Source organism: Trachurus trachurus (assembly GCF_905171665.1).
Source record: "Trachurus trachurus genome assembly, chromosome: 3".
Taxonomy (NCBI): domain Eukaryota; kingdom Metazoa; phylum Chordata; class Actinopteri; order Carangiformes; family Carangidae; genus Trachurus; species Trachurus trachurus.
In genome coordinates, this window is record NC_139893.1 from 33,892,780 (window position 1) to 33,915,947 (window position 23,168).

Sequence of the window (23,168 nt, forward strand, 5' to 3'; positions counted from 1 at the left end):
AGCCCAAACACAAAAAAAGATTACTTCAATCAAAAAACATATTTTCAATCTAATAATAACTCAATTCAATCAAAAACAATAATAATAATAATAATAATAATAATAATAATAATAATAATAATAATAATAATAATAATAATAATAATAATAATAATAATTTTCAATCAAAGAAAAAAGTATTCAAATGCATTTTGGGGGGGTCTTTTGCATTCAAACACTTTTTCTTTGATTGAAAATGTTTTGTTGTTGTTTTTTTGTTGATTGAAGTGATTTTTTTTTTTGAATGCACATATTTTTTGGGTTAAAACAACTTTTTTTTGATTGAATAATAAACACACAAATCTGCCTTCATACATTTCTTACATAGGCTACATCTTCTTTAAGCATTAGTGACATTGAGCCTGCAGAGTTGTAAGTACAGCTTGAGAAAATGCAGCCAATGCAATGTAGCGTAACGACATATCAGATAAAATGATTAAATGAAAGATAAACGGGCAAAATCATACATATATCATACAATAATACGCTGCCTCCGTATAAATAAGTGCGTGCTCCATCTTTTCCGCGGAACATTGAACGCCTCATCAGATCTTTGAAAACCTGACGTCAGAGGTTTGACATAGCCTACCTGTATACCTGTGCACGCACCATACAGCGCTCACCTGTAGAATGCGGAAGTGGGGAGAGGAGATACGAGGTCCAGGAATTTGCTTATGGAAATCGACAGTGAAAGTAAATGTAACGTTGATGAAACGGACACAGCAGCTGGACGCTGGACCTGGGCTCACGGCAGCAGTCAACAGTCGACATGTTCTTCAAGAAGGTCGAGGTAAACACATTTTATTTGGGTGTAAATGTCCGTTGACGTTATCAGAAAACTGTCGAGCAGCCGCAGACAGTCCAGGCTTACAGGGTTCCCTCCGCAGGTACACACACAAACACAATTAGACCTATTTTCTGTGACGTCGTCCGTCCCTCGTGCATGTTAATGGGTCAAATACATAACGTAATTTTCCCTGCGCTGTGCAAGTTTGAATTTAGTAGACACAAACAGGCACAATATTAATATAGAATATATTGTTCTTCATAATATTTTATTTTTCAGGGATGTCAGGAAGTAGTGAGAATCGACCAAGTGTCCAAATAAGTTATTTAATAACTTGACAATTAAAGTTACAATCTGCAGGTTTTACATGTTAAAATGTCTAAAAACAACTAGATTTATACTCTGTATAATGAGGTGTGTTTTTACTTTGTGTTACCCAAACATTTCCATGAATTCCATACCCAGATTGTCAGTGTTTTTAATCATTGTAAACATTTCTTTGTTGCCTTTGAATTGGGTCATATCCGCTGAGTGTTTTGTGTGTCTAACAGAAAACTCAAAGTTGTCTTCTCTAACTCTATCCAGTTTATACCTTCATTTTAGTAATTGGAAAAAATGTTATGGACAGTTTCACTTCAAGCTCTTGTGTTTCAGGAGCTTGAAGGGAAACTGCCCATAACATTTTGTCCTGTGTGCTGTGAGAAACACTGATGTGAAATATAAAAGAAAAATGCACACAGACACTCAGAGAAACATACAGCAGTTGTTTCCTCAGTTGCCTTATGATCCTAAGATAACCCATCAACTTTTCTTTGTGTGCATTAGAAATATATACCAGGTAACAGTTTTAACTCAAATGTCATAGGCCTAGTCCTGGTGGTACAGTAGTAGGACAATGCCGTTGGCCACCTCTGATATGCACATTCACCACGCTATGAGACAATAACAGAACGTTACGAGATAGAGATGTTTTTGAGGTAAATACAGAGACTGCTTGCTGAAAAACTGTCCCTGAAGGCAACGCACATCAGCGGTTTTGCATACATTTACCTCTAAAACGGCTCCGTCTCGTAACGTTCCGTTATTATCTCATAGCGTGGTGAATGTGCAGCTCTGTCCACCAGAGCGTTTTGGAGTTGTTGGATTCAAGACCAAGAAATCCCATTAGCCTCCGTAGTGTAGCTCTGAGCAGCTATGAACTATCCCTTTAAAGATAGTCATCTGCTTTGAACTCAGGACAAAGTTCTATAGATATATACCAGATAACAGTTTTAACTCAGATGTCATAGGCTTAGTCCTGGTGGTAGTAGGACAATGCCGTTGGCCACCTTAGATATGCCTTATCTGACGTCTATGAGAAAGAAAGTCTCCACTAGGTCAAAGGCCTCAAGTTGGTAGAAGGACCAAGACCTCTGCGCTATCTATCTATCTATCTATCTATCTATCTATCTATCTATCTATCTATCTATCTATCTATCTATCTATCTATCTATCTATCTATCTATCTATCTATCTATCTATCTATCTATCTATCTATCTATCTATCTATCTATCTATCTATCTATCTATCTATCTATCTATCTATCTATTAAAGTAAGTAAATTGAACCAGTAATGTCATGGCAGCAACATTTATGAAAACAGGAAATGATTCAGAGGAACGAGACTGGATCAGAGAATCAGGATTTAAATTGTTCTCTTGTTGTTTCATTGTTTATAATATGTCACTGATACGTGTTTGTACTGTACAGTATTCATAGTTGTAATGTTAACATTATTTGTGTGTTAAAGGAAGACATTGAGCTGTGGGACAGACAGAGAGATGGCACGGAACCTTTACTGCCCTCAGTGGTAAGAATATGATTGTCTCCTTCTCACCCCTCTCTCTGAGTGGGTAAAAGAGGCTGAAATACAGTTTTTCTCAGTCGCTTTGGTGCTTTTCTCAGATTAAAATGAAGATTCTCATAACTATTACTTCAACCTCCACAACATTTAGTCATTTGTGCACATCATAGTAGCATTTCTCCTTCCTCTGAACAAATTGCAAATGCTGTTGGACATGTATCAGTTGCTCTAATACAATTCTCTGCTGTTTTATAACATCATCATTTGCTTATGTCATGTCAGTCAAAATGAACTATACTTATGAATGCTGAATAGCCGTTCCCTATAAAACTAATAGTCCTCATTTCATTGCTTGAGTCATTACATACAAAATTGTTGAACTAGTTGTCAAAATCTGTCAAACTAATTTTAAATGTTGGGAGAGCCACTGTAAATTCAATTATTCAAACAGTACAGTAATTCAGCTCTATTAAGCTTACAGTGGGACAAGAACTATTTACATTTTACATTTGGACTTACAGCTTTACTACAGTACAGATTTACTGTATTGTAGTGTATTACAGCAACCTACTTACAGTAAAGATTTGCCATATTTACAGTATGGTACTGTACTACAGCATTTTACAAGTGGGAAGCACTTTTACAGTATTGTACTCCACAGTAATATGGGTTGATGCAGTGTACTGTACATTACAGTAATTTTACTCTGCACCACGTAGGATTACAAGACAACCTCACAGAGCTGGAAGAGGGTCCTTTTTACTCTGCAACAAGAGGAAGACATTTGTGTAATGGTGATTGCAAACAATGACATAAGGTTGAGAGAGATACAATGCAAGGATGACAATGTCTTTGGGAATATTTTCTGGGCAAATTGAATCGTAGGCAACTGGACTTGTATTTGTCTGGGGAGACGTTTCGCCTCTTATCCAAGGGGCTTCATCAGTTTGTACGCAACAAGTCTCACTGGTCCGCACTAGCTAGACTTAAAGCAGATATCAGTGGAATGTTTTTGTTAATATAAGTCCTAAATAGTCCTATTTTCCGTCAGCAATCACTTACATGAAGTATTTCAGCCTAAACACGAGTCTCTCCGTCACTCTGCTCTGCTGTAACCCGAGGAGAAAATTTTCCTTGTGGGATACAAGTGTTATCCAATGAGGAGAGAGAACGGCATGAAGGGCTGTGTGTGCAGCCAAGGGATGCGCGTGAATGTGGTGACGTAGCACGAGGACCAATTGATGCCTGACAAGGGCGGGGGCTGCTAACTCATGGTGCGTTCAAAGAAACTCGTACTTTGTGTTTTTCCTTCCTGTGAAGTCATACCAGTTCGATCTGGTACGAGTTCACGGGTCGGAAGTTACGAGTGGCCGTTATAGGGAACTTTCACAGACAACAGGATGGTAAAAACACGAGCTACGGGTTACCTGGAACGCTACCAAGTCGTAGTTGTGACTTGAAGCTGTAACTTACGGTTTCAAAAGCCTGCCTTGAACGCAGCATTAGCCGAAACGGCCGCGAAGCTGATATCTGCTTTAAGACAGTGGAGTAAGACCCAGGTATTACAGTAAACCTCTGTGGGAGTGGTCACCAGAGTACCTGTGTACAAAGGTACTGGTTTCACTTGACCATTGTTGGGGTCCCATGTGACAGTCGTTAGAGTCCTGTGCCACTTGGGGAACAACAGTCAGGAGAAACCCTGGTGAACGACGATCGTTGAGAGTCGTTAGAGGTTGATCTCCTGGGTACAGATGAAAGGGCAGCATTTTAAATGGGAGACCTCCTCCTCTGTTTAGGGATGGTTTTTCCACTTTTTTCTTTGGGAATATTGAATCTGTTTCATTCGTTACAATTGACAGAGTGATGTAGATGAAAACATGTGGCCAGACAGACAGGAACGTCTGGATATGCAGTACTCTGTAGGTTCAGTTACTATATGTAGCCTACTGCAATATTGTTTACAATTGTGCACAACTCTACCCAAAGGGTGTTTCTTATGTTTGTTGTAAATAGATAACTGTAACATATTTTCCTTTTGCACAATGCTGTGAACAAATTAGAATTGTAAAGAGCATATGCTGTACAAATGTACTAAATACAGTAATGTGTAACTTTACTGTAGTTTTCACATGGCTGTACAAGTAGTGCATGGTGCTGTCTTGAGCATTTTCATATTGTCACCAAGACCTGTTTTTTTTGCATTGGAAAACACTTAGAGAATAAACTGTCATAATGAAAACATGGCAAAGCCGTTTGACTATCTTGTTCATGAACCATGGTGTCAGGACTTCTCATGTTGATGACACTGACAGTTTCATGAGGGATGGACGATCCATTTTGAGCAAGTGACGCGCTTTTGCAGGTTATCTACTAGGTTTTGCAGTTTGTACTAATTGTTTTGAGAAATGCACCAACTGTTGTGCAAATGTTATTAGTGATGTGAGAAAAGCACCAAAGTGACTGAGAAAAACTGTAACATAATAAGAGTTGATTTGGACGTGTGCATTCTTCCTGTAGTCTCTATCTCATCAACAAAATGAGTCCGAAATGTATCAGACAGCTCAACGTCAAATTCAGTAAAGGCCAGAGTAGACAATAACCGGCTGGCTCTTCTGCTCTGCACTGATAGGTCCACCAAGTAACAGGCATAATAAAAGCTGTATAACCCACTCCATGTCCCTTGACTTAAACTGTAAAGCTAAAAAAAACACACCTAGGCTAAGAATAAAAACGCTATAAAATCTAAAAAACGTTACTTTGAAACATAAGCCTAGGCGAGCTGCTTAGGTTGCAGCTCAGCTGGCACCATAGCAACCAACCATACTGCAGGTGAGAGATGCTGACAATATTGGTCGGATTTACTTTGAAGTGTACAGATAGCAAACAGTGATGAAGCAGTGAACACAGACCACCAGGCTAAATGTAAGAAACCAACAAATATTAAGTGATGCAAAGAGACTAATTACTTCTAGGACCTAACTATTGACTGTGGTGTGAAGCAGTGTTGGGCACGTTACTTGTGTAAAAGTGATTAGTTATAGTTACTAGTTACTTTCCCCCCAAAAATAACTGAGTTAGTAACTGAATGACTACATTATTACTACATTACAAAAGTCACTTTACCAGGAAAAATAACTATTGCCTTAATTTTTTAATAAAATGTTGAAATATGTATGACTCACCCGCCTAACCTGCCCTTTAACCGAAACTAACCTACTCACTCAGTATTCCTCCGCACAGGCAAGGTCCCTGTGAGTTGGTTAGTTCCAGATAAATGGCTGTAGGACTGAAAAAAAATGTGTATATACTAGCCTAACGTACACTTTTATGGGGGAAACAGTAACTTTTTTGATTACTCATTAGTTGTTACTGAAAAAACTAGCACCATTAGTAATGCTGTTATTTTACAACACCGTTATTCCCATCACTGGTGTGATGTGTCACCTTTCAACACCATATTGTGCCCATTACAACTGTGTTTTATGTCTGAACAGCCCACCCGCAGGACATTTGATTATGTGCTAGTGGCCGACAAGGTGGATGAGGATAACAACCTGAAGGCTCAGAGACAGCAAGCCTTCATCCAGCAGCTCGAGAAGAAAAACATTACCGTCACTGTGAGTCTCTGGAAATAACTGTGACTTGGTACATAATGTAGTGAATGGTCTTATGATTCTCAGATAAATAACCCATCAATGTTTCTTTGTGTGCATTAGACAATTTTTCATGATGACAAAGTGTTCTTCGGCTTGCGTGCACCCAGAGAGACCTTCGAAGACTACCAATATCTCCTGAAAGTTTCTGACTCTTGCAACTGGTCTGGAGATTTGAAAGGAGCCGTCACCCAGGCAACCAGGTAAAACACACAGATCATTGAGGAAAATGGAGACCCCTGCACTTATTCACATTTTGTTATGTCACTCAGACTCAGACTACTTCATTAGTCTCCAAGGGGGGAATTCAGTTTACCTGCTTGTCTCCCACAACAAACAGCAGACAACAGACAGCAATAAATAAATAAATAATCAGTAGGTTACATACAGGTTACACTATGGAACGTTAACTTATGAATAGGTCTTCCTCACTGTGACGAGGCACTGTGACTCTCCAAACACATACTGTATGTGAGGATATTTTATGGACTTCTCATCACCTTTTAATACAGTAAATAAACACCACCTTCAGCCATGACAAGTTGATACAAAACTGGTTCTATGGATTAAGGACTTTTTATCAGACAGGTCCCAGCATGTTAAAGTCATTGGTTTTAAATCTAGCAGCATGGATTTAAACACTGGGTTCCCACAAGGTTGTGTTTTATCACTCTTTTGTATTTTTTACAAACGAACTGACTTGCAATAACTGACTGACTCTCTTAAAATATGCGGATGGCATGGCCCTGGTGGTCTGTCTAACAGATGAACACTATCTGTCCACATATAGGCAATATGTAGACTCCCTCACCTCCTGGTTCCAGGCGAGCACACTGGTATCAAACTTTTTAAAAACCGAAGAGCTGTGTTGAGGGGGAGCCAGACACCTTACAACCCCCTCTTTGTGGGATGGGGGTTGGCTCAAGATGCAAGGGCAGGTGGTGGAGCAGGTCATTGTTTTCAGTTACTTGGGCACTGAAATAGACCACCACCTGTCCTTTTTACACCATGCAGATGGGGTTCACAAAAAGTCCCAACAGCGCATGTTTCTGCTGAGGACTTTTAGCAGTATACCGGTCACTCATTGGGTCTCATTCATGAAACATTATTAAATCTGTGTAGATTTGCACATAAAAGTCCATGCTACTAAAACTCTACTCCAGATTCATGAACGCTGCGGGAAACTCAGATTTGATCATAAGCACATGTGTAAGATCATGAACGCCTACCAGCATGCCCCCAGTGATCAGCAATTAGCATAGATCTCCACCATAGACTGTAAAAAGAATGGACGTTGCACCCGTGACATCACCCATTGGTTTGGGGTAGTCTGTTATATGCTCCTACTACGGGCATTTATGAAGCCTAAACAACACTAAAACGGTTGTAGTACAAAAAAATTCTGGGTGAAGTGGAGTCCAGAAAAAATATTTAATTCTCTTCTATTAGTCGTGGTGTGACTGGGACAGGTAATCAAAGGCGTGGAGGGAGGTAACAGATAAGAAGTAAAGCCAGGATAGTTTGATATGAAACATGGAAAAAAAAAAAAAACACATAACTACAGAAGTACAGCAGCCACGGGAGGAGGCTCTTCTTCACAGCCTCAGCTGTAGAGGAGCATGGTTGTATCAACACATGAAGTTGTATAGGCAGGTTATAGATACAGATAAACCAGCCATCTGTCACAGATCCAAACCGGTGCCAATTGCGCTATTGCGCAGGATGGCGTGTAGCAACGTGTAGCAACACACACTTTGCATCGCATATCAGCTGCACATTTATGGAATAAAAGTTTTTCCAGTTTTACATCAGATTATTATCATCATTAGATGGAGCCTTGACGTGTTCGTGCGTGTCCGATCCCTAAAACGTCTCTCTCTCTCCAAATATTTCTTGTCGTTTGTCACACAAGCGCTACACACAGTCAGGAGCAGGTGTAGATTTTGTGAGTAGCTACGAAAAGATCAGCGCTATTAAAAGATTGATGAATGTGGAAATCCACGTAAATTTCTGCTGCAAACGATTAACACACAAATCCGTGCTTCTCACGTTTCATGAGACCCATTGAGTCAGTCATCACATTCAACATTGCATGATACAACTCTCTCACAGAAAAAAACAGGATAAAAAGCATCGAAAATCACTGGTACCTCTCAGTTGCAACTTTCAGAACTTTACAGTTGTGCAGTACAAAGGAAAGCAAACTGCATCACCAAGGACCCTTCACATCCCCTTCACCACTCGTTCCAGCCTTTATTCAGGCAGCCATTTCAGGGTTCCTCTGGCCAAAAAAGAGATATATAAAAACTATTTTATTCCCTCTGAAGTCTGCATTTTAAACAAAGCTAATTAGATAATAGATACTTTTAGGACAAGCTGCACGTGCTTTTATTACTGTTGTTTTTGAATTGATTGATATGAAGTCTGTGGATTTGGATTGTGAAATTGCTTCCCCAGTGGTATAAAAGCACAACACATTGTTCAGTGTTTTGGAAACATGAAAAACTCGAGACTGTAAGAGCAGCAAAATAACACAGATGTGAAAAACACACACAAAAATAAGCAGGAATGTACAGTAATGTGTATATAAACGTTTTCTTGTTTCTCCAGAATCCGGATTGTCGATTTTATCCTTCATCAGACTTTCATCAACACAGGAGGTAACATTTCATACATATAGTTAGGAAACCATTAATAATAATCATCAATGTCAATGGACCTCAATAACTGACATGTTCTTTTCTTCTCACAGAGAACCTGGACGAACTGCTGAAGAAAGATGTCTTTGAAACTGTGTTCTGCCTTCATGAAGTGAGGTTATCTTTAACTGAATGCTGTTGTCCTGATGTCCCTTTAAAATTGATTATCTGATGTTATTGAAGCCAGGATGATATTTACATTTTACTAAATGACACAGCTGATCAGTGTTTACCAACTACAACATGAACATCAGATTAGATGTACTGAATTCATATTTACCAAAGATGCTTAGTGTTGTAAAAGTGGATATAGCCTATACACAACAGTAAAATATATTGTTGAAAATATATTATGCCAAAGACACCTGGATTCTGATACCTGTCAATCTTTTACATTATTCTCAGAGTAAGAAGCAAAAGGAGCTGAAGAAGGGGTGGGCTCGATGGACAGCTCTGTTTACGGGACAGCCGGTCAGCGATGTCAGGTCAGTGAATTCACCTGATAATCTGGAGGGGGAGAGCGACAAGTTGTAGAGTTCTCAATGGGCCGGGCCAACCCGACCAACCCAACCGAATGCTCTGGTTTGGGCTGAACATATATACATATATACCATATATATTCACAGGCTATACATATATACATTCCTGAGATGATCAGCCAGTCAACCTCCATCGTCATCCCTGGTAGAAAGTGATTTAATGGTCCACGGTTCTCATGCAATTAGGTATTTCATTCAAGTTTCATTACATCATTGTGGTTGGTAGAGTAGAAAATAATTTGACCATCATGCCATCATCACTAGTATTCTCAAGTGTGCCTGTGTTAGAAATCAAAAATGACGCATCAGGCCAGGCTATTTTTTTTAATTTGCTAGTGAGTCACGGCGCCTCGGGTCTCGGCTTCAACGCAGGTCAGATTGGGTTGGGCTTTAATTTTCAGGCCCGTTTAGAACTCTACATAGTTGTCTTGAAATTATCTGATGGGGAAACCAGAGTGTTGGGAGTGTAAAGACCTATGGTATAGACCAGTGGTTCCCAACCTTTTTCTTAAGGGACCCATATTTTTACCATTGTAAACTTTGGTGACCCCCCCCCCCACCCCCCGATGAAAAATTAAATAAAATAAGGAACATCATAACTTCTTTTACATGAAATACTTTATTATATTCAGTAATTTAATAACAGCATGGAACAATGAAGAGAACCTGTGTATGATTTCTGATATATTTCTTCAGAACTTGTACTTTTAAAAACAATTTTTTCTTTAACATATTTCAATATATTACCTGCTTAAAGCAGAAGTAAAAGGGATTTTTGTGTTAATATAAGTCTTAATAGTTATATCTTCAGACAGCAATCACTTATATAGAGGCTTTGGGTGCACAATCGTGGATGTGCGTGTCTTTTAAAGTAATATCCTAGTCTTGGAAAATGACAATTTGGTTCAAAGATAGGACTAGATGTTCCAATCCATTAAGACCATATTGTTGAGGTAATAGATCTTCATGCTGATGGGGGGAGGGGATCTCCAATCCATCCGGCACCACCTGGCATCCCAGGTGTGCCCCCCTCTGCACTGGATCCCTTGCTTACGCTGCTGCTACTGCTGCTGCTGCTGCCTTGCGACACAAAATGTCATACAAACCTCACCTCCCAAAGCAAAAAAGCTAGGGGAAACACTGCTGTGGTATTAGTTTGGAGTTAGACCAGAGTTCAGTTCAGTTAAATTCAAATAAATCGACTATTTATAGCGCCAAATCATAATGTATATTTTAATCAATTAATCAAATTACAGAGAGAAACCCAAGAGTTCCCGCAAAGAGCACAGGGCTCATTTCTGGTGCTGACTGGGGGTCATGGAGACTTGCTTCTCCTCTGTGAAGACATGTTACAACAATAGAACATGACACAGTCACTCTGTATTAATCTGTTCTCCTGTCTGTGCTCTCCCTGTAGATGTTACTTTGGAGAGAAGGTGGCTCTTTACTACCTATGGCTGGGCTGGTACACCAAGCTGTTGGTTCCAGCTGCTGCTCTGGGCTCTCTGGTGTTCCTGTATGGACTTGCCTTTTTTAACACCAACCTTCTCATGTGAGTTAATTGCAAATCAGTACATATTCTGTTGTTTGAACATAACTTGAATTTAATAATATTTATTAATATTGAGAATTTGAAAGAGTAAGACTTTCTTGTGGTAACATATTTGACTTAAGGGGAGCCATAACAAGCTGTCCCTGTCTTTTCATTATGTTTGGCCAGAAAAGCAACAGCTGACTCATCACCACAATGTGACTCACCTTTTATTCCCATTAAACTTTGAATCTTTGTGTGTTCTCAGTAAAGAAGTGTGTAACTCTAGCATCATCATGTGTCCTCGCTGTGATACCGCCCGGTGTCCAGTATGGCGGCTGTCCGACACCTGCTTCTACGCTAAGGTGAAGCATCACTGTAATTTTTTTCTATTTATCTATTGTTTTCAACAAGCTGCTGTAACTTAACATCAGGATTAATTTTCAGTGGTTCATTGAAAAGAACAGCAGCTATATAAAGTAGTTTATTTCCTGCTTTTGATCTGTGTTATAAATAGGGATGTAGCGGTAGCGGCAGTATTGCGATATCGCGATAAGAAAAGTGTCTTGATATTATCGCGGACGATAATAAAATGATTGTGCTTCTGGCAAAAATTGTACAACATCTCAGTACAGATCAGTGGGCGCTGCTGTCGGTGTGTTTTTATTATTTAATTTAATTAGCGGTTTTGATTCTCGTGTCGGACGTCGCGCTCGCGACTCTTCCGGTGACGACGGTGACGACGCTCTGGCCAATCAGTGGAAGGCAGTCGGTTGACATCAAGTTTTAGTGTCACCTCTGCCCGCTTGGAACCCGGGCTGAGGTGTTACCAAAAAAGTACCAGGTAGCAGGTAGGAGGGCTAGAGCCTTGAGAGAGACTTTGCAGATGTGGAGTGAGGGAGGGAGGGAGGTAGGGAGGGAGGGAGGGAGGTGGGGGCAGGCAGGTGAGAGAGGGGGAGGGAGGGAGGCAGGTGAGGGTGGGAAGGAGGAAGGAGGGAGGCAGATAAGCTGTTTTAGTTTGACCAAATATTTTTTTGGACCTTCGAAATAGGAATAAATTCATACTGTGGTAAGGTCAAAGGTTACTTTATTTAAATTTAGTTTTATTGTACGGTGAGATTTTGATATTGTGACATGCCAATACCGCAACAAATATCGTACCATGGACTTGTTATTGAGGTACTGTAATATTGTTACATTTTGATATCGTTACATCCCTAGTGATAAATTATTTATAAGCTTCCCTCCTTGTGTCATCCATGGTATGTTTGTATCCACACAGATCAGCCATTTATTTGACAATGAAGGCACTGTGGCCTTTGCTATGTTCATGGCAATCTGGGGTGAGTTTCTAATCTGTGATGTCTGGTCTGATCTAATGTGATGCCTAATGTAATATGAACACTAACAATAATGTGACGTACTGAGGAGTTCTTCTTTTCATTCTTGTCTGTGTTCTCAGCTACTCTGTTCCTGGAGCTGTGGAAGAGACATCGAGCCAGACATGTTTCTGAGTGGAAAGTCTATGACTGGTGTGAAGAAGAGGTAAAGCTCACAAATAATTAAACTGTATATACAGTACAGACAACACAACAAATGCTGGATGGCCATAGGGTGCAATCCATGGGGAAACTTAGCTCCCACATGGCAGCCAGCAGGGTGGCCAGCTCCCAGGCCCAACACACCAAACCTCAGCTTTACCCAGGGTTCAACAGCCCCCTGCGCTGCAGCCTGAAAGTCAGCATTACAGTGTGCGTTTGCATCAGTTAAGGCAAAACTCGTAACCTCTGACACCAAAGACCTTCCTCGATCACTGAACTTAGTCGAGTTGTGAAGCCACACATGAGTTGTAATGCTTTTAACAGTCTTTGAAGAACTCATTCTTCCAAGAGTTTTTGAGTTTTGAGTTGAATGTGTAGTTGACCAGGATTATACAACTCTAAAATGTGTGCATTTGCAGCCAGAGCTACACCACTTTGTGTCCCTTTAATCTCAGCCTTTGTGTGTTTTGACAGGAAGAATTGATTCTGAAAATAGTCAGTGACCCAAACTGCACAACCAACCAGTTCAGACACTCCTACCTGCGCAGCACTCTGGTCCTCATCCTGGTTACACTCATGGTAAGACACACATAGTGTGACACTGTCTGAAAGCTCCTCCAGTACTGTTGTTCAGCCTGGCACATATATGACCTGATGAATCAATTTGAAAGATGTTAAAGCAACATTTGAGTAGAAATAACTTAAGGTTCTTGACTTTGTCAGCCATAGCAATTTCAGCCAGAGATGTGCTAAATGTCCACTCCATATGACACAGGCGATATGGTCCTCTCCTACCACAGTGATGAGGAGTGCTATGCCATGTGGCTATTATTATACTATAAGCAGCTATTTTAATGAATGTACAGGTGCATAAATCAAGGGAAAAACTGGGGGTCTCTGCATATATTTGGGAAGAAGTCAAGTGAATGCGCCCCCAAGGAGGCAGGGATAATCTATCTGAGTGGTCATCTGTACACCTGGCCTTCTATTGGTCTGGCACTGGATTTAGACATGGATATTGGGCAAAAAGCAGAGAAATCTGAAAGCAGCAGTTTTGTGGGTGCAGAGAAGAAGACCTGATGCTTGATTGCAGGAAATCTGTCCCAGCAACTACATATAACTGAGTGCACCACAACTCAACTCACTTCCTGTAATACCACATCCACCATAGTGAGAGCAGTCCAAACACAGATGCACAGATCACAGATCACTGACTTTCACAGCAATATTCACAAAATGTGCAGTGCTAATACAGATCAAACATCGCACATAACTGAGATCAAAAGAAGATGACACAAAAAGTGTGGATGGACAGTCAGTCTTTGTTTGTGTTCCAGCTGATGCTGATCATCGGGCTCACTCAGGCTCTGGTGGTGTTTCGAATTGTGGCGGCGCCAATGATGTCCGAGGCTAGCTGGGAGTTTATCAAAGACCATGCCAACACTGTGGCTTTGATGCTGGGAGCTGTGCTGCACTATGTCACTATTCAGATCATGACACGGGTATGTTTCCTCCATGTTCTACCTTAGGCACACTAATACAAAACAATGGCATTTATATTTTCATGTGGTGATTTTTGAGTCAGTATAATTAGTGCTTACTCTTTAGTGGTGTGGACCTGTTTTTTTTTTACTATTTTACTGTGAATATTTATGCAACTTAGAATATGACAGCATGTTTAATTAAACTGTGAACTGTTGAACTGTGATGACCCCAAGGCCAAAATAACAGACAGAATGATCTAAAAAAAAAAAACTCTGGCCACTCTGGCACAGAAAATGCGTCCACAAATAAGAATACGAAAACTTTATTTAAATTCCTCTTTGGTTTCACCACCATAGACATGTCTCACAGCAGCAGAACACATTAGTGACACAATAAAAAACATTTCAAGGATAGAAAAATATATAAAAATAGCCTACGGCAGTAACTGTACTTCACACAGAGAAAAGCCAGGTAATCTACATGGTAGAGAAATTGGCAATCAGGCAGGATCTTGCAGCATCCCTACCCACAACACACGACTGCCTTCACTTATGGGGGCAATGTGGGGAGATGGGGGATCTAGGGGACAGCAGAAGGAGATGAGGATGGTGTTGATGGTGGAGGGATCGGGTCGGAACGGATGCAGGAACAAATGGTCTCAACAAATTTCTAATGCATTGACACCTAGAGATCCTCACTCCTCTAAAACTGTAATAACTATGAAATCTTTAATGTCCTGATTTAAACCATCTCTAGGTAAACCGATGGGTTTCCCTCAAGCTGTGCGAAATAGGTGAGTGCCTTATACTTGATTACATTATTTGAAACCACTAGTAAATAAATGTTGTTTTTAACATTAACAGAGAACAACACATTATAAGTCTAGTCATGTATTACTTCAAATGTATTTTGTCAAATATCTCATTTGTTGCATAAATGTATTCTTTTGTGTATGTGTGTTTTCAGAGAAGACAAACTCATTTGCTGCCACAGAGAGAAGTTTCACAGTCAAGATGTTCACTTTCCAGTTCTTCACTCTCTTCTCTTCACTCTTCTATGTGGCTTTCTTCCTGGGCAGGTAAAAAAGCTGACTGGTTTTGTTTCAGGAGGATTATAATAATGGCTTACATTTATATATAGATTATAAATATCTCTCTGATAGTGTGTCTTAAATGATCACCACACTGAACCATGAGTCATTGTCAACATGCATGTACATGTACATGTACTTAAAAAGTGTCTATGTCACAATGAAGTCAGATTTAGGGCTACCCCCACAAATATCCATGAGTCAATATATCAGTCCATTAAACCTGGAATTGATTCACACAATGTTGTGAAATACCCATTCTTCTTTTCAGTTTCTTTAGTCATTGAGTACAGATACAGGAGCACCTGTGGCCTCAAACCTAACCTCATCTCTCAAAATTACTGAACAACAAAACATACTGTAGCAATGTAGAGTGGTATTTACCATTATACTATATGTTCAGCCACTGTGAGCTTGGACCAAAACATCAGTTTCCTCCTGGGAGAAGTTTGGCCGTCTGGCATCTCTGTCTCCTTTGTCTATGTCAAAATATAAAACGACAAAATTGCAGTGCGTCTCACCCGCAGTGCATTTAAAGGAGAGGGGCTTATTTGATTATCTGAGTGGGCTGTGTTAAAACCACTCACGCCTTCTTTCCCACTTGTGCCAGTAGGAGGGACGGAGGTGGGAAAGTTTCTCCAACTTTTCCCCCCGTTAAAAGAGCGTCTGGGAGTTTTTCCTCAGTGGATGTGGGGGTCTAAGGACAGAGGATGTTGTTATGATGCTGTATAAAGCTCTTTGAGACAAGCTGTTTGATGGGCTATACAAATAGAATTGCCTTGCCTTGCCTAGACCAGGCCCCATATACAGAGGCTATCGTTCTCACTGCAGTGTTCAAGTTCAAGTTCAAGTTTACTTTATTGTCACATATAATTACAAGTAATTACAGCGAAATTCTTATGTACCTTTGGTCATTTGCCCTGTTTCGATTTCACCGGTGGCCCTTTGCTGCATGTCATTTCATTTTTCATTTATTTATTTATTTGTAACGGGACTCTGCATGTTCATGGACATACAATATGTAAATATGCCAGATTTAGCTCTAAAGCTAATTTCCATCTGCAGACCCGCAGTCATTCCACCTTTCTCTGTCTCCCCATTTCCTGTCTCTCTAGTGTCCTATCCATTAAAGGCATGAAAAGCCCCAAAAATATATTTTAAAAAGAAAAAAAAGATGAGGATATCAATATCTGAATTTCCTCACCATTTATTGAGCTGGCTCTCTTTATAATCCATCAGGATATCCTGTCACCATGTTAACCTGATATGAAATTGATGTTTTCTCACAGGATAAATGGTCATCCAGGAAACTATGTGCGCATCGCTCGGTGGAGACTGGAGGAGGTGAGGAGGAGATGAATTTACTGTTGAAACATTCACACAGCAGGTCTTTATCACAGTAATAATAACCCTCAGATGTGTTGTGTGTGTGTCTTTTAGTGCCATCCCAGTGGCTGTTTGACAGACCTTTTCATCCAGATGGCTGTGATCATGCTGCTCAAACAGGTTCTCAACAACATCTTTGAGTTCACAGTGCCGTAAGTGTTTTCATTTTAAAGTCTCCTGACATGAGCTTGGATTGGCTATCTTCTGCAATGTTGACAGAATACTCCCTGATGTTTTGTTCATCTTCTCCAGCAATCTTTTTTTTTTCTTTTGTTGTCAATATTGACGATACAGTACAAGACAATCTCCTCAGAATTAAGAAGTAACAGCCTTTGGTGCATTAATGTTAAGACCAAAGTAGTGTCAGTCCTGTTAACCCAATAAAAACATGTCAGACTCATCAGACTTTGTGTTTTTCAGCTGGTTGAAGAGCTGTTTGAGAAAAAACACTGCAAAGAAGCTGGAGAGAAAGTGTGGCAACTGCTACAGGAAGGCCTGTCGTGATGAACAGGGATGTGTTGAACCATGTGACATTTGCAAACTTCGGGACTGGCTTCGTAACTACCACCTGGCTAGCACAGATGCCTTCAGCCTGTTCAATGAGTTCCTGGAGATGGGTAGGTCCACACTCTGTATCTCTGACCATCACAACTTAACAGTTCCAGGCAGAAAATGTTACAACAAAAGTTAGCTGTTCTAAAATCCACTGTCTCATAATCTTACCTCTACAAGTAGCAAAAGTTGTTTTTGTATTTGTGACAATATATTTTTACACAGTAGATAATATATATCAGATTGCAGCAAACACAGTAAATTGCATCCATAGTTATACAAATGATTACAGAAACCATACTTTACAAAACATTCAGATAGTGGAGATCTACTGTGTGTAAACATACATTGTCACAAATACAAAAACAACTTCTGCTACTTGTAGAGGTAAGATCAAAACATCAAAACGATCAAGGAACACATGTGGAATTATGTAGTAAACAAAACAGTGTTAAACAAAGCAGAATATGTTTTACATATTAGATTTTTTGAAGTAGCCATCTTTTGCTTTGATGACAGCTTTACACACTCCTGACATTCTGTCATCAGCTTCATGAGGTCGTCACCTGGAACAGTTTTCCAACAGTCAATACAAACAAAAATGTTTTCTTGCTCAATGCTTTTTGCACCATATACAAAACTAAACATTTCAAAGAATAATATTCATGTTATTGGCTTTCTCACTGTGTGCTCCAGTTGTCCAGTTCAGTTTCACAACGATATTTGTGGCTGCGTTCCCTCTTGCTCCCCTGTTGGCCCTGATCAACAACATCTTTGAGATCCGTTTGGACGCCATCAAAATGGTCTCTCTGGAACGCCGGCTGGTTCCCAGGAAGACTAACGACATCGGTGAGCTGCATGTCTGTTAATATACAGTATGAGCGAAAGAGTTTTGTGTGGAGTGGACTGATACAGCACTAATTTGACATCACTGAAGCAGAGATGTAAACACGCCTAGGGATCTTGCTGGTTGTCTTTCAGAGCACAGACGCTGTAAACACACCAGTCCTGCCCAACATTTTGCTGTTAAACCAGAAACACTGCAGCCACACCTTCAGCTGAGAGTGAGCACTGCAGTGAAATAAGTTCTGACAACAATTACTAGTCACAGGATGTCACACTGTCTTAATGTTTGGTGTGTAATATTTTTGGATGTTTGTTACATGTACACAAGCTGTGTGAAGTCACCTTTTATATAACTGTGTTTTATATACAGTAACATGTTACTATCTGTTACATCAAGGAGGGAAGTAGGTCTGATAGACCAGATCCTGTGTACAGGTGTGTGTGTGTTAGTAAAACTACTGTTGTCCAACTGGTGTATGTGTGTAACCATATGGTCTTCCGTACGTATGTGTACGTTCAGTTCAGTTCAGTTAATTCGATTAGCATTTAACCCCATCTCAACAAATGAGATTTACTTCTAATATAAACAAAATACAATGAGGAATGGAGCTAATTGAAAAGGTGTAGGCTGAAGCTCATTATGTCTACCCTTTTTACCAAAAAAAAGAAGAGGGGAGAGAAAAAAGGAAAACATCTTCAACAAGGCAAATTTTAAACTACATGGTCTAAGTTACACCATATGTCTTCAGAACAAAACATACATTCAGCTTTCATAACAGATTTGTATATTCTTTAAAGGTATAATGTGTAGGAATTCCCCCCATCTAGCGGTGCGGTTGCATATTGGAACGTATTCTTGATGTTGCATTCACGTGAAATCGGGCAGACGTCAGACAGACAGCAGACGCTGCATGTAACTGGATAAACAAGCGTCTATGTAAACAAGTGGTCCGCCAGCACGAGGCAAAACAATACAGACGTGACAATATGTTGTCATGGTGATGGCGTATTGTTTACTGTACCTGACCCACATTTTACCGTCTTTCTCTCATCGAGTAAAATGACATCCGGTTGGTTTGCCGACGGCCGTCTGCCTGACTGCACGTGAATGCAACATCAGTGCCTCCGTCCTTCCTCACACTACACAGTGGTGACAGTTTTAACAGGCGCTACCTGGAAAACTTTCTCCCCGAGCCGACAGCTCCGGTGAGTTTCCGTGGTTACCTACGGTCACGCTGCCACTCAACGTAAAAAATGGCGATGCAACATGGCAGCCTCGGTTCGGTGCGTCGCCCACTTATGTATTTGTAACGACTTGTAACAACTCATTCTAAGGTACGAGAAAGCTTTCATTTGTATGAAAGCAATATTAGATTTTTGCTAATAAAAAGCCAAATAAGTTACACACTGGGGCTTTAATATTTTAAATATTAAATTTTTATATGAGGAAATTGAACTACATATTTTTAATTCATCACCACAGCTATTCCACAGGTTAACACCTCTAACAGAAACACAATGCTGTTAAATATTAATTCTTGTTTGGGTTTTTTGGAAATACCACAAAGAGTACATTCGTTGGTTCTGTAAAATTTGATCGATTTATAATTCGTATAGCTCTCTTTGCAACTTAAAAATAGGATGAGTGTTGGTTTTATATGCATTACCCCATGTCTCGGTGCAATAGGTCATATATGGAAGTAGCAGAGAACAATACAGTGTGTATAATAATTTCTGGTTTAGGATAGTCTTGTAATATCAAATATTAACAATGGTTTTTGACATCTTAGTTATCACATTATTTATATGTGGCTTCCAAAAAGGTTTCTTATCGATTTTCACACCAAGAAATTTTTTTTCATACACTCTTTCTATTTCAATACACTTTACTGTGTGTGTGCTAAGACTGTCTTCTGTGTACAAGTACGTGCTGTACAGTCTTCAAGCAGAAGTGTATAACAGTTCTGTGTGCTCTTTGCAGGCATATGGACGAAGGTGTTGGAGGCCATCGGCGTGTTGGCAGTCATTGCCAATGGACTGGTCATTGGAGTGACATCAGACTTTATTCCCCGCCTTGTCTATCGTTACCGTTACGGCCCATGTGCTGTTGGACGCTCTGACACACAGTCAGTCATGTTTCAGATGCTACAAACACCCGATGACGAGCCAGCAGAGTGGTTCCTGTTTGGTGTTTCATCGTTTGTTTGATTGTTTTTGCTGCAGGTGCATGCAGGGCTACATTAATGACACTCTGTCCACGGCGTCAAGTAGTCACTTCCGTACGGAGCAAATGAGCACAGACGATGGATTCAATGTCACACAATGCAGGTGAGACAAACTTTACTCTTATTCAGCTCTGTCCAAACATGTAGCATAGTTGATCTGAAATGTGATAAACAGGACAAACTGCCTCATGTGTGCAGCTTTAGAGACTACAGGAGCAGTGAGGACTACAACCTAACGTCTCAGTTCTGGTTGGTCCTGGCCGTGCGTTTTGCTTTCGTCATCCTGTTTGAGGTTTGTACTCCAGATGGTGATGAGGCAGCGTTGATCATCTGAATCTATGAGTTGTCTTAAATTAAATGTACTGTACTTTTTTTTTCCTCAGCATGTTGTGGTGGTGTGTAAGTTTATAGCAGCCTGGTTCGTCCCCAACAATCCCATTCAGGTGAAGAATCATCGTCAGTCTGACAAACTGGTCAGGCTGAAGGAAGAACTGCGGTGAGTGAGCAGTACAATGAGACAAAAGTCATGTGACAAGCTGTGTGAACAACACACTGTGGGAGCATGATAATTAGTTTATCCAAAGTGTATGTAAGTCTACAGTGCTTATAAAAACTTGTCAGGCCTGTAACGCCCTCTAATGTAATAATGTCCACAAACTTAAAAACAACCTGCAGCTTTTAAAGGTATAATGTGTATGAATTACCCCCATCTAGCAGTGCGGTTGCATATCGGAACGTATTCTCGATGCATTCACGTGAAATCGGGCAGACGTCAGACAGACAACAGACGCTGCATGTAACAGGATAAACAAGCATCTATGTAAACAAGTGGTCCGCCAGCACGAGGCAAAACAATACAGGCGTGACAATATGTTGTATTGTTTACCTGACCCACGTTTTACCGCCTTTCTCTCGTCGAGTAAAATGGCATCCAGTTGGTTTGCCGACGGCCGTCTGCCTGACTGCACCTGAATGCAACATCAGTGCCTCTGTCCTTCCTCACACTACACAGTGGTGACAGTTTTAACAGGCGCTACCTGGAAAACTTTCTCCCTGAGCCGACAGCTCCGTGAATTTCTGTGGTTACCTACGGTCACGCTGCCACTCAACTTAAAAAATGGCGATGCAACATGGCAGCCTCGGTTCGGTGCGTCGCCCACTTATGTGTTTGTAACGACTTGTAACAACTCATTCTAAGGTACCAGAAAGCTTTCATTTGTATGTGGGTGTGATTCGACTTCAGTGAAATACGTATGAAAGCAATATTTGATTTTTGCTAATAAAAAGCCAAATAAGTTAAATACTGGGGCTTTAATGTAATAATCCCACAAACTACAAATTATAACACGCCATTTCCCACAAATGTAATAGCTATTACGTTTGCGGTGCTGAACCAAAGAAGCCCCGACCCAGGCGTCACTACCTGCCAAGTCTATCGGTTTTCCCCGTCCACTCAAAAATGTGTTTTTCTTATTGTTCCTACACTTGAATGTTTGAGTTTCAAAAGCATAAAGTAAAACAGGGGAAGCAGAGTAGAAGATGGCTGTTATGGGCTCTAGTTTCTGGCGCGGTGCAGGGTGGCACAGGGTGGCACAGGGTGGCGAAACCACGCAGTGCTAGTTTCGTGCAGCACAACACAGTGCGGTCAGTTTGGCAGACTGAGGTGCGCCAAGATGGGTGTGGCAGCGCAGCAGGTGGAGGAGTCACAGATGCAGCTTGATGCAGTGACAGTTTTGTGCCAAAAGGCTGCGCTGAAAGCTCTCCAGCTCCAACCTTGGTCTACTTTCAGTGCAGGGCAGAGTGCAGCTGGTCTAGTGGTAGTTTGGCTGACCGGCGCAGTGTGCACACATCACCAAAACCTCACAGACAGGTTTCCAGAATGTCAGGTACATTTCAATACAATAAATAATCACAGCAACCATCAGCACATACATATTGATTTCGATTGTCCCGGGCCGTCACATCTGATGTCAGATCAAAGGTGTTTGGCATGTGTAATGGAAACTCAACCTGACTGAATTAACACAGCTGAAACTGTGATGCAAACTAACAAGTTACAGCCTCAGATAGTCATTATATATTCGCCATCTCTCATCTCAGAAAATTCAAAAGAAAGGAGAAAAAGAGAGACGCTCGCCGACAAGGGGCCAGGCCACGGAGCTCTGCGATGCGTCCTTGACCATGTTATGCATGGTATTTGTTTATGTTGTGATCTGTGCACACTACCCATCTTTGTTACACAGGGTTTAAATATAGGTTACTAAATGTTTTAAATGTTTTTCTACATTGGGCACCAGTTCTAAGTGTATCAGGGCAAATCTGATTAGCAATATCGGTAACCTCCTCCCAGACTTCTGCTTCATCAGTCTTTGGAGGTCTGTTTGTGTTACCATATATTCGGCCACTGTGAGCTTGGACCTCCTCGACCAGAACATCAGTTTCCTCCTGGCAGAAGTCTGGCCACCTGGCATCGCTGTCTCCTTCGTCCATGTCAGAATATAAAATGACAAAATTGCATGTGGGCACACCCCGTTGGCGTGGTGCACTTGCGCTGCGCTTGCGTCTGATTTGAGAAACTAGAGCCCAATGTGTTTGTTTGCTTTTCAAAGCCAGGGAAGAACTCATCTTCTACAATTGAGTGTCAGCAGCACAAGTGGAGAATGTTGATTTATACAGTTGGCTAATGGCTGCTAGCTCCTTTGCTGCTACCTTGATGGTTTGAAACAGTTGCACACAATGGATCTAACTAAGTTGAATTGATAAGTGAACTGTGTGGATTAGGGTTGTTCGGTATACCGGTACTAGATTGGTACCAACAATAGGTGTGTGTGTTTGAGTAAAATTAACGTTTGTGGTTCATTCTATAAACTACTGATAACAATTTCTCCCAAAAATTACAACTGGTCAAAATAACAAAAAAGATGCAGTGTTTTCAGACCTCAAATAGGCTA

The 23,168-nt window shown here is 40.6% G+C and overlaps 1 protein-coding gene across 1 annotated transcript; it reads left to right on the forward strand.

The window, feature by feature from the left end:
• Nucleotides 1-808: 808 nt before the first annotated feature.
• Nucleotides 809-20,717, forward strand: LOC311006816 (anoctamin-9-like; the record flags this gene model as incomplete). Its single annotated transcript, XM_083999792.1, has 23 exons — nt 809-829; nt 2,617-2,676; nt 6,165-6,287; nt 6,387-6,526; nt 8,934-8,983; nt 9,076-9,134; nt 9,428-9,507; nt 10,979-11,113; nt 11,361-11,457; nt 12,375-12,435; nt 12,555-12,637; nt 13,108-13,212; nt 13,971-14,135; nt 14,875-14,911; nt 15,085-15,196; nt 16,498-16,552; nt 16,649-16,746; nt 17,015-17,211; nt 17,843-17,995; nt 19,974-20,118; nt 20,216-20,320; nt 20,416-20,509; nt 20,601-20,717. 23 exons carry the CDS (start codon nt 809-811, stop codon nt 20,715-20,717), a joined length of 2,292 nt encoding a protein of 763 aa, XP_083855918.1.
• Nucleotides 20,718-23,168: the final 2,451 nt, after the last annotated feature.